Here is a 12,086-nt window from a genome sequence, read left to right as displayed (position 1 = left end):
GTTTAAAATCAATTGTGCTTGTTAGGCTTTGGAGGTGCTAGAATTAACGGCTAATGGTTAGGCAATTAGTGGTTTATGGTTAGGTTAAGTTGAATGAATGTAAGTCAATGTAAGGTCGTAAGTGTGTGTGTGTGTGTGTGTGTGTGTGTGTGTGTGTATGCGTGTGTGTATGTGTCCTTTTGTATGTGTGTGCCTCAAATTGCCGGTTGTTCTCCACTGGGGCAGGGAGTTAAAACAAAGGCCCTCAGGACGTTGCTTCCTCATTAATTAGCGGCTCTAAATGGCCATACACTCCCTCTGATGCCCATACACATTTAAAAAATAAGACCACTGAGCAAAAAGCACAAACTACAGTATATTGCCCTCCATCACAAACCGCAAATAACGCCCATCTGAGCACAAGTAAACACTCATAAAAACTTGCTTGGCAAAACCCTCATACACAATCCTTCCCCCCTCAGCAGACACATCTGACATGGCTGCAACGGTTTGCTCAGCTGCAAAATATTGTGTTTAATAATTCAGGACCTACTGCTCAGCTCTGCACCGCGCCTCGCACTCTGCCTGAGTTCACCCTGCGGAAAACCCTACTGGGATGCTTCCTCTCTCCCCTCCTCCTCCTTCCTCTTTTTTAAACCTCCCTTTTTTCCTCTCCTCTCTCCCTCTGTCCCCTGTGGATGGCCCTCTTGGTCCCTTCTGTCTCTGCTTGTCTTCTAAAAGAGAAATCATCGCTTTTCTTTCGTTGTCCCTATAGCTCAGTCTCATGCTGTCCTCTTTGCTGCAGTTGACTTCATCCTCCCATCTTTCTCCCTCCTTCATCCCGCTTCTGGTTCACCGTTAATCATCTTCCCTCACCTCCCCTCTCCTGCTCTTTGCTCTTATAGCACTCCCTACCTATTTCTATCCCTTTCACTTTGCACCTCAATTTATCTCATCTGTGTTCTTCCCGACCCCCTCTTCTTTCCTAGGTTAACACCCCTATATTCCCAACCCCTCCTCCTTGCCGAGGTACCTCCCTCCTGGGCTCACTCCCTTGCTCCATCAGCCTTTTACCCCTCTCAGTAGCCCAGCAGTATTGATTTGTAGCAAGGCAGAACTGCAGTCGATGGGCACAGCGAGGGAGATGCCATCTGCGAGCTGCTTGGCACTGGGGACTGGGTTTGTGTGGTGAGGCTAGGACAAGCACATGGCTGATTGAACTAATGCTTCCTACACACCTGCAGGTTTTAAAGAGCTTCCTTCTGGAAACGTTTTAATAGCTTAAGAAACTTACAGTGGAGTTCAAGGATTTTCCAAAAACACCATGTATGTCAGGAATTCTCTATCCTGCTTCAATATCAAGAGATAAATGTCATCAGTGGACAGGACACTAATGTGTTCGGTAACATATAACAACATAATGCTTCACAATTAGGCAGGAATTACAGTTCAGCAAAACCCAACAGAGTCATAAATGGGTTATGTTGGTATAAAAGACATTTCTACTGACTATTCATTTTCTGCTAATGTCCTCACAGCAGGGAGAATTACTTTGATGCAGTGAGTTAAAGGACATCTTGTGGCACCCAATGTGACAGTATTATGAGGGAATTCATTAGCAGCCAGACAAAAAGCGTCTCTCAAGGTCTTCACTGCTGGCTTGGTCGGCTGCATTAGGGCATAAGCAGCCAGTGCTGTAGTTAAGCTGAGGGCAGGTATTTGTTTCTCTCAGAATTTGATGGATGGATTGTCCAATAGTTTTCAATAGTTTCTACATTTTCTGAAGTAAATGGAAATGTTATATGATACAGCAAGTGGCTTCATACATCAAAAGTTGTAATTATCTTACTTGATCATATTCTATCTAAATAATACTAAAATATAAAACTATAACACTCCTCAGCATGCCTTAGCACTGTCTAAGATGAACTGCTTATTAACAGTGAAGTATAACTCTTCTCATTACAATATGCTATACTGTAACATAACCAGCACCTAATTAAACCCTGTGGATTGCACCTATTGGGCAGTTATGGCTTCATAAAATTCAACAGTATAGGCTAACAAGCTGGTTTATTTTTATTTGACGGCATTAAATAGAAAATTGAACTTCAAGTTGTTGCTCAAGGAAAAACTAACACAAAGACTAATGAGGATATTATTCTCAGCTCTCAAACATCTACAGCGAAGGAGCACATCCTAAATTATATAATGGAGAATTTGAATCGAAACTTCAAAATCACACCAAATACTTTTATTCTCTGCAGAAATAAAATTGCCCTTAAGTGAGCAAGTTACACATGAACAAAAAATACTTTCTGAATATTTTCTTAGAGTCAATCTCACACTAAAAAACACTTGTTAGAGCCCAAACCTGTGCCAACACTGAGCACGCCTCCAACAGAGCTGCATCTCTCAGAATTGTTCTTTTTTCTTATTGTTTGTGTTTTTGCTGCCAACTTGGACGTTCTTTGCTAATGCTGGATCACTTGAGCACTGTATATAAGCTGACAATAAAATATGAGAAATGGTTGAAATTGAAGATACAGATCTCCACTTAAATCTAACCAACTGGCCCTTGGACAAAGAGTTATTTGACAATTAGATTTCAGATCAAACATGGATGAAAAGAGGTGCTAAAAACATCTTTGTATATCTAAAGAAAACATGGCAGCTGATGAGGACTGCAGATCAAGTGAAATTTTAGCCTTGCAGTTTGTCTATTTGTGTCACTGTTTTTGTCCATAGAGGAAGGAACTTGAGAAACAGTAATATTTAACTATATGGGATTACACAAGCTAAATCAGACTCAGATCAGCCCAAACATCTTGATTCATACAGTATAATCAGCACTTCAGCAGCACATTGTGGATACATGTTTTGGGAGTGCCCACAGTCCAATAAAACAGTCCCTGTAGTTACACTTCTAACAGGCTTGAAACTGATGCTTTACAAGGGTGGCAGTCAGGAGATGAGAGGAAAACTGTGATTGACACTTTGGTGGCTTGGTTCAGATGACTGTATTGATAAAAAATAAAGCAAATCTGTTCATTCAGACACGAGACGCAGCTGAAACATGTCTAATGTAGACATTGTGTTTCCTCTTTTTGTGCTTGACATTAGTTGCATCAGAAGTCATTATTTAAAGGTCCATTGTGTAGGATTTAGCTGCATTTAGCGGTGTAGTTAGCGGATTACAACTCTATCACTTCACCCTCTCCTTCCAAGCATGAAGGAGAAACTACAGTGGCTGCGAAACTCTCAAAAAGCGTGAAGGGTCCTATCTAGAGCCAGTGTTTGGTTTGTCCCTTGTGGGCTACTGTAGAAACATGGCAGTTCAACATGGGGGACTTCATAGACAGCAAACCACAGTGTCTATAGATAAAAACTCATTCACTCACTCAAATCATTTAAGGGCAACAAAACATGACAATTCTTATATTCAGGCAATTATACACAAATGAAAACCTAATATTATCTTCCATGTCTGCCAAAAGATCCTCCTAAATATTACACACTGGACCTTTAACTAATAAACTAATTTTATGACAATCTTTCTCACTTACAGAAAAGCAGCTTATTTCTCTCTTCTTTAAATTGCTTTAAAAATAACATAAAGACCTATAAAACATTTTTGTCAACCTTCAGAGTTACATAAGTCTATTGTTTGCATCTTATTGAATTGAATACCTGTATCCATCAGACCTTATTGTACTTCCTTGTTGTACTTCCCTAATTATAACAAACAAACAAACTAACTCACTAACAAACTCAAGTATATTAATGTGAGTACTTCCTCTGGGACCTTCAGAGCTCCGGCTGGCAGGAGCATAAAATAACTTCCCTACTGTTTACTGTTTACCTAACTAATTTATTTGCTTTGATACATTTCAAGACTTCCAGCAATAATTAGCAGAAATCACGAAGCTTCATTATCCCAAAGCAGACAGCTGTTGCGGTTAACTTTGACCTGTAAGGAGTGTTTAAGCACTTGCACTGGGGTGTGGGTGGTAACAACCATTGCTCTGACCTGTCAGGAGAAGATTCAGAAGAGTCCATAGCACATGAGGTAATGCAGGTCTGAAGAGACCAAATAAAAACATATGGCCACACACATACAGGTTCCCCTGACATAACATTTTGTATATGGTAAAATGGATTCACCTGAACAGGTCATCAGTCAGACACTGATGCCTGTTTTATCCCTGCAGTGAGGAGTTCTGTGAGACACCTGAGTCTTTCTTTCTCTCTCTCTTTCTTTAGTGATCCTATATGTGCTTGATAGCTGCAGCAACTCATCAGCCTCCGTATCTGTAACCTTTGTATTTTTATTTGCCAATTTCCCATGACACCTCAGCCTGAGAGCATTTTTCTTTGAGAAATTGCATAAATATTTCCTCAGTAAAATGAACAGGCTGAAGGTGGTTAGGGAAAAGGCAAATGGTAAGTCCAGATCATATTTGGTATAACAGACATCCAGCAAAATGCGAAATGTCAGCTGGATTGCTTATTCAGTAGATTTTTAAGTCACTGCAAGTTATAATTTGTTAGCTTGTAAAATGAGGCTTGTTGCCTGTGGTTTCAAAGTCAAGCTAAATTTCAAAAGAGAGTTTTATATTCACTTTCACTTCAGTAAACACTCACATGGGCTGAATGTGTATTTGGTCATTTATGTGTAAGGACTTAAAAACCAAACTAGTGGTACTAGCAGATTGTACCAAACATTGCATGGTTTACCATTTCTACCTCACATTATATTTCTTTCTCTTTGCTAGTATGTAAAATAATGGGGAGAATTTACATGTTGACTCATAAACAAGCATTCAATTATGTCACCTTGAAAATGCTCTGACACAGTTACTTTGTGTCCAGTTGCACGAAACAATTCACAATTCAACTTTAATTTCTACAGTTTAAATACTTCAGAGGACAAAAAGTATCCAATCTACACCTCTGTGTCTCGCTGTTAGTGTGTTCAGTATGTAGGTCTCTCTCTCTCTGACCTCGATAAAGTGCTGATTCAGACATAACTCAAGTGAGGATTCATGTTCAGGACGTAGCGAAATCGAGATAGAAAAGGGGGAAAGTAAAAGGGTGTGTTTTGTGATTTTTCTTACCTCTACATCCTTGTGTGTATGAGTGTGACTTTACATGCGTGTGTGTATGTGAAGACTACAGAGGGAGGCAGACAGTCATTTGTTTGTGGTTGTGAAGGCCTCAGTTCAAACCAAATTCACAATGCAGCTCTGACCATGACACATTTCCCCTACAGCGCGATAATGAGCTCTGTGGAGACCGATCTGCATAATCAAATTGAGACACACAGACAGTGAGAGATGCCACAGACACAGTACACACATACACATGATGTAGCCTGCTGTCAAACACCAATTATTGTGATGTTTTGTATCAAAACAGCATTAGCTGAAATAAATATTTGAATATTTGACTATTTATGTTTTTCTCTGTGATGTAGCCGTGCAATCATGAGCAGCAAAAACAGAGAAAAAGACAATGCCACACTTTACTACAAAGGCAAAAGGGTATATAATAGCTACAAGGTTACACTCATACCTTAACATAACATAACCTAGACCCACTTTGGTACAAAGTGAAGTTGAACTCATCCCTCCCACCTTATTTCCAGCTTCATTGTGTAATGTAAAATCCGAGACTGCATCATTTATAAGTTCTGAATACTGACATTTAAAAAAGAGCAAGACATACCAGTCTTGTTAATATTCATTCACACTTGTGACTTGTGAAGAAGAACAATTTAATAGTTTCCCATGCATTATTCCATCCTCAGTGCTAAAATTAGTGTCTTTCCCCCACTGCTCTCGCATTATGGCGACGTGTAACTTAAATAAATCTGAAAACCAAACATGCTAGCTGCCAATTGGTGACATCAGAGTCCCAGCATTTCATATATAACAGCAACTCCCTTATCTGCCACCTAATTGACTCCTTTCAGAGTTGAAAACAACAGGCTTATCTCCGCTGGAAGGTGGTGGGTTATTGAAGACACAAGAAAACACCTAAGTGGATCACTGACAAGACTGTAAGAAATATAAGATTTGATTTATTTAATGAGTGTTACAAATGTGCTACGAGTGTGTTGTGCTGTTGGTAAGAAGGTACAGCTGAAAAGATTGTCCAAGCATCACATTTAATCTAAATTTGAACCATCCATGGGACGTCAGGAATCACAGAGAATCAGCTGGCTATGGACTCAATCTAGTCTGTAAACATATAGGAACCCAAACTAGGTCTCTTGATCTTGAAACATAGTATTTACCACGTCAGCGGATGATGTAAGGGGGTAAACAGTAAACAGTGCTTCTAGCTACTTCTGCAAATCAGTTATCTATTTTATGTCTGTGTTTGTGTATGTTTTCCTGGTTGTACATCCCACAAAAAGGCGGGGGGATAAGAGTTTCTGTATGCACACTGTGACAAGCAGTTCTGTCATGGCAACCAGCCTCCTTTCTCATCATTATTCACCGTGGTAACGTGAGCACAGAAGGCGCTGATAGGCTTCTTAGTTGAAAACACTTTGTGTGATGTATTGGACTCAGTAGCGTTTGGTAGCTGAGGAAATTCAGTGTAACAGTTATAGCTGAAACTGTGCTTGAATAAAAACTGTTTTGGGTGAAAAAACCTTTTCTACAATCCTACAAATCTCCCTTCTCATGTGTGTTTAAGACATATTTTACATCTCAAATATCTGTTTTTAAACATCCTATCTTGTCTGAAAATGCTCTGGCTTTGAGCAGTGATTTTTATTGCTCTGTTTAAACAATCGTGTTTAGTGCGAACTAACCCACATTCATGCAGAGCAGCTGTAGCCCAGTTACACTCATTCAAACATCCCTGCACCCAATACACAATTTCATCTTGCTTAAAAATGAATGAGGTGTGAGTCATGACCAGCAACTATTTCCATCTATTTTGATTCTGTTCTGTCACTTTCTATTAGCCGTCATCTCTACTTCTTGGGAGAGTTAATAGCAAAAGACAGACAACAGACAAATTTGGATTGTATGGACATATTTTTGTTGGATTAGTATTAGATGTAATCCAACTAATCCATATATCAATATAAAGAAGTTTGAAGAATGCATTATATTTGTTATTAGAGTATAGCCAACGAAAATCACTTAATTAGGACTTTTTAATAATATAGGGCGGCTAAAAAAATGAGTGGCAGTGCACGAGCCTACTTAAAAAATGTCACAGAAAAATAGAAGAAGAAAATGCTGCTTGATTCTCTTTCCACACTTGGCCTATAGATATACATTATCTGTATATGTATCTGTATGGTACAAATACATTCATTGCTTGCTGGATAATGCTGCTTAACCTAAAAAAGCTGAGCTATACATTTGAAAACATTCCTCACTGTGTCTTGTTGGCTGTCCTGGTTGAATTCAGTGAGCAAATGATTAACATAGGTAAGCCTGAGCCATCTAAGTGCCATTAGCTCACTCTCTCACTTTCTCTATCTGACATCCACCCTGTATTTTTCCCTCTTCTCATTTTGGCACAAAAGGCCTACTGTAACTCACGTATCCAAGTATTGCTTTTTATTGAAAGCAATAAATGGATTTTGTAGTGAAGCTTTTAGAGGTGCCACTCTGCATTTTTTCCTTCTTTCCATTTTGGCACCAAAATGACACTCTTTTGGCATTGCTTTCATTGTTTAAAGCTCAGGTTGGTGGCTGATTAATGCTGACTTCCACATCCTATTATTTATTTATGTTTACTGTAAATAGGTCAATAGGCATACCTCTTGTTTGTGCTACACTTTATAATTAGGAATGTATGTACTATATGACAGAGCTGTAGGTAAGTGATGAACATAAATGCATGCCGGGTGGCTACAGCAATTTTTAAACACAGGCTGTAACAAACATATGTTGCAATCATTCATCAGAGATATCATTTAGACAATTTAAAGCAAGAAATTAGGTCAAAAATACAAACAAGCAGGAGTGAGATCAACACTTGTAAATCTTGTTTATCATCTAATGATATGATGATGATTTATTTCCTTTTCCTGCTGCAAACACAGATTAGGTACAAAGAGACAGATGGGAATGTGTTTAAATACCATTAACACTTTGTACACCTTTGTTACTTGGGGGCATTTCACTGTGAATTTCATTAAAAACCAACACTTCTCCATGTGTGCAACAAGCACTGGTGACTTATACTGCTTGTATTTCATTGCATGTAGGCTACCTATCATACTGGAGAAGCAAACACGAAAAAGGAATAGAATAGGAACTCACATGTATGAACAGGTTAGTAATAATTTTTTCAAGGTGCGCTAGTTCCATCACATGTCACCCTTCCAGTAATGCTGGCAATGTGCTGTTTCTGCTCTGATCTTGAAAATTGAAATTGGCAAGTGTGTCATATAGTGCCATATAGTGTGAGCCTCTGCTGAGTGAGAGGCTGCTACTCTCTATACAGTATGTGCTGTCAGGGCTACAGCTGTGTGGGCAGTGGAGTCAAGCACCAGATGGGGACAGCTTGAATTTCATCTGAGGTAATTTTACTGTTTTGTTGCTATGCATTAGGTGAGATAAGGACCTAAAACATGGAAAATCTTCACTGCTGTTGGCCTTTTCTAACTAGTTAAAAATAGACAAATTAGAAATGTGCCACTATCCAGGATGGACATGCTGTCAACATGTCAGAAACATGCAAGATCAGACAGGCCTCTTACGAAGCAGTGTTACAAGCGAGTGACAACCTCCATGGATGACAAATGAAGCCAACATGGAAGTGCCTTTGGTCTCTCACCCGTTTGAATAATATTAAGACTTAAAATGATGCATAATTAAGGGCATGTCCATACCTGTTGTAGGTGCTGTCACAGATGGCTTTTTTCATTTGATTTTTGGATTAGCTGTGAGCCGGCGAAGTCAGGACTGCCATCATAGTTACGGCCAAAGCCGACCTTAACCTTCTAAACAAGCTCTTAATAAATCTAACTCCATTTTTATTTATACAGTTTATTTATGGTTACAACAGGCCAGGGGGTCAAAATTCAAGGTCAAATGGTTATTGTTTTCTACTTAAGCCAGTAAATATCTTTTCAGCATCTGCAACATATTCAAACCAGTTTTTTTGACTTCACACACACACGCACACACCTACAGTGCATGATCCACTTGGTCTTAGTACAGTGTGACATCTTTTCTGCAGGCTGTTCATTCAGTAAAACATCCTGAGTCACCGTTTTAAAAGACTACTGAAAAACTAAAAGAAAATCTATTCCTGGTTTATCAGCTAGGATCATGTTTTTTACACACACCGGCACTTATGGGCATAATCTGAGTGGCCTTGGCTGTCTCGCAGAGAGGTGGCTGAAAATTGAGTGCAAATTAGTCCTCTGTCTCAAGTGTGTGTGTGTGTGTGTGTGTGTGTGTTGTCCTGACATGGTGGTGAGTGTGGCGTGCTGCTTGGGGGATACAGACAGATCAAGGAACAAACAATTGCAACCTCTCAGGTTTAAATTGCACCTGGAAACAGGGCTATGCTGCTCAATAAAGAGAAGGAAGACTGTCAACCATCTAAGATACTACAACGAAAACTAAACTTCAGCTGCACATAAGGACTAATTGCGGCTTACTTGTGATGTCATTCATGTTTTATCTGTCTGTCTGACAGAATCGACATCAGACAATGCTTTGACTGGGTTGAGTGCAGAGGAGGGTTTGTTTGTTTTCATACCAACCTAGCATGAGTGGGTGGTGGAGCACTGTGTGCAGTGCTCACCAGAGGATACTATGATTCAGTGGTGGATAAAAACAAATCATCCCAAAACTGACAAAAGTAACTTGTGGAAGCTGTGGAAGCTGTGTGAATACTCCAGGGAATGTGCATTTAGCAGGTAGCATGTGCAGGTAGCATTTACCCTTTGTTTTACCTCCACCCCTGCTGGAACTGTATAAAATATCTCCATAGAAACAGAGCGACTACATCCATTTCTCAGAAAATATTTTAGTTTTAAATGCTGAAGGAGCAAATAGACAGTGAATCAAATTGAAGGCCAAATTGATTCAATTGAAAGTCAGGCTGCAGTTGTTTCTTTTGTCCTGAATGTAACAGAAGGCATATAAAGGCGTATTGTAATTCATAAGTGGTTGTCGGATCAATACCTGCACCTTTAGATATCCCAACTTAACAATAAATCTGAATCTGCTTGCCAATGGTGGCAAGGTGAGTTCACTTTTTTTGCCATTGTGAACTCCCTCCCTCCTTTACTTCTTACCCTCTCTGCCTGCTGTCACTCATTTCTCTTTCTGTACTTGACTCCAATACCTGGCCTTTCTCTCACCGTCCCTCTGCAAATCATCCCTCCCTGTGCCCACGCCTGTCTCTGCCTTTGCTTACTCTGGGGAAAAAAATAACCTTAGAAGGTGTAAACTTATTTTGTAAGCATGGAGTGAGAGAAAGTGAGCTGCTGACATTGTTTTCACCAATTATACCTCGTTGCTCTACCAAAATATGAAGGAAGAGGTGGAAATTACCTTGTGGAATGAAGATAAATGATGTGCCATTATTTTTTCTTTCTTTCCTTCTTGCTTCTACTTCCTCCTTATAGACTTCCCCCTTTCTTATTTACGTGTTCCATCAGCCCAACAGTATAAGGCTCAATAATAAAGCCATGCATTAAGGAGAAAATCAGGCTTTCCCAGTCCCTTTTCCCTGAGGCCAGCCTCACCAGTATGTAATCTATTCCCAGGTAACAAATTGCAGTATGAGTAAGCCCATGCCTCTTGGTAATGGATCCATTGCAAGCATCCGTTTACCATTGATCACAGTGGAACTAGCTGTTGGCTTTCACTGCCTGGTCTTTTGTGTTCTCCTTACTGCACGAGGCAAAAAAAGCTAGTAGTTCAATAAGAGTGCATTATAACAGTTTCAACCATTCATAAATGAAAGGAATTCTCTCATACAAGAAATCCACTAGAGAACAGTAGAATGTGGGTGAGAGAGATTTGTTTTTGTTTTTTCTGATTTTTAATGAGCTACAATCAGCTTGTTGTTTTGCTGGCGACCATAATGTAGTAACTGCTTCAGCGATGGCGAGAAGCAAGGCACAGTAAAGCTGAAGAAAAGGCAGAATATGGATTTTATACACAGTCCTATTCAGGTTATCTTCCTGAAAGAATCTGTCATGTTGCAATACTTGTGAATGACAGTGACTGGTCCTCTTACAATGTCTTCTGGTTTGCCTTAAAGGGGATTTCTACTGATTTTACACAAGATCAAGATCAGTTTCCTAGTCCTTGGAGGCACTACTCAAACTGTGGATTGGCACAATGTACACTGCCTTCTTAGCACTAAATGGCAGACACAGTTAGCAGCTTGCTGGTGAACACAGTGGGGCATTTAGCAGAAAAAAAGAGCCGGATATTTCCCTCAGGAGCTAATACCAAAAACAGAGCTAAACAAGAGTGGATATTGAACTTAAATAAACAGAAAACAACTTAAAAGGAGATGGTATGTCAGTGTTATGTTCACAACAGCTTCAGACAGCATTATTGAGTTGGATTATGGGAACGAGATTTTTTTTTTTTAACCACTAGCAATGAACATAATGAACCCTCACAGCAATAGTAAAGCAAAAGTTAAAATGGATTCCCCTCAGCTGTTAACCACCGTGTTGACTACACCACTGCCGACTTGTATGGTACAGTGTGATTAATTGATCTGCTATTAATATTTAATGACATTCATTAAGGCCGTTCTCCTTTTGTAGAGATCACGTGCAACAGCACCAGAGCGGAGATACAAGACAATGACCTAGGAGGGGTCTCATACACACCATCACACCAGTAACTACCCAAACTCCATCATGTATCCCAGTCGCAATACTTCATACTGCATGAGCTGCATTCGCACTTTGGTTTCTGCAGTGACAGTAATGGTAGCAAGTAATATAAATTGTCAGATGCAGTAATAGTCCCAAGATCCTATCAGCAGTTCTGTTTCAGTGGCAATGAGTATCTGAGCTGCACGAAGCTGTTTAGACTAGCTGTGAAACAGCTAGTCTATATAGCTGTGTCAGGAGAAAAAGTGTGTGTGTT

At 39.7% G+C, this 12,086-nt stretch overlaps 1 protein-coding gene across 1 annotated transcript in view; it reads right to left on the bottom strand.

The window, feature by feature from the left end:
• The window catches only part of tmem163a (transmembrane protein 163a), a 57,168-nt gene that overhangs the window by 25,622 nt on the left and 19,460 nt on the right, over window positions 1–12,086 (bottom strand). The window contains exon 3 of the mRNA XM_035676007.1: window positions 11,521–11,525. Within this exon, the coding sequence (XP_035531900.1) occupies window positions 11,521–11,525 (5 nt within the window). The remainder of the gene's footprint in view (window positions 1–11,520; window positions 11,526–12,086) is intronic.

The sequence above is a fragment of the Morone saxatilis genome, unplaced genomic scaffold, assembly GCF_004916995.1.
Source record: "Morone saxatilis isolate NCDOM2014 unplaced genomic scaffold, NCSU_SB_2.0 Contig5, whole genome shotgun sequence".
Classification (NCBI taxonomy): domain Eukaryota; kingdom Metazoa; phylum Chordata; class Actinopteri; family Moronidae; genus Morone; species Morone saxatilis.
This window is presented reverse-complemented; position numbering and strand designations above follow the sequence as displayed.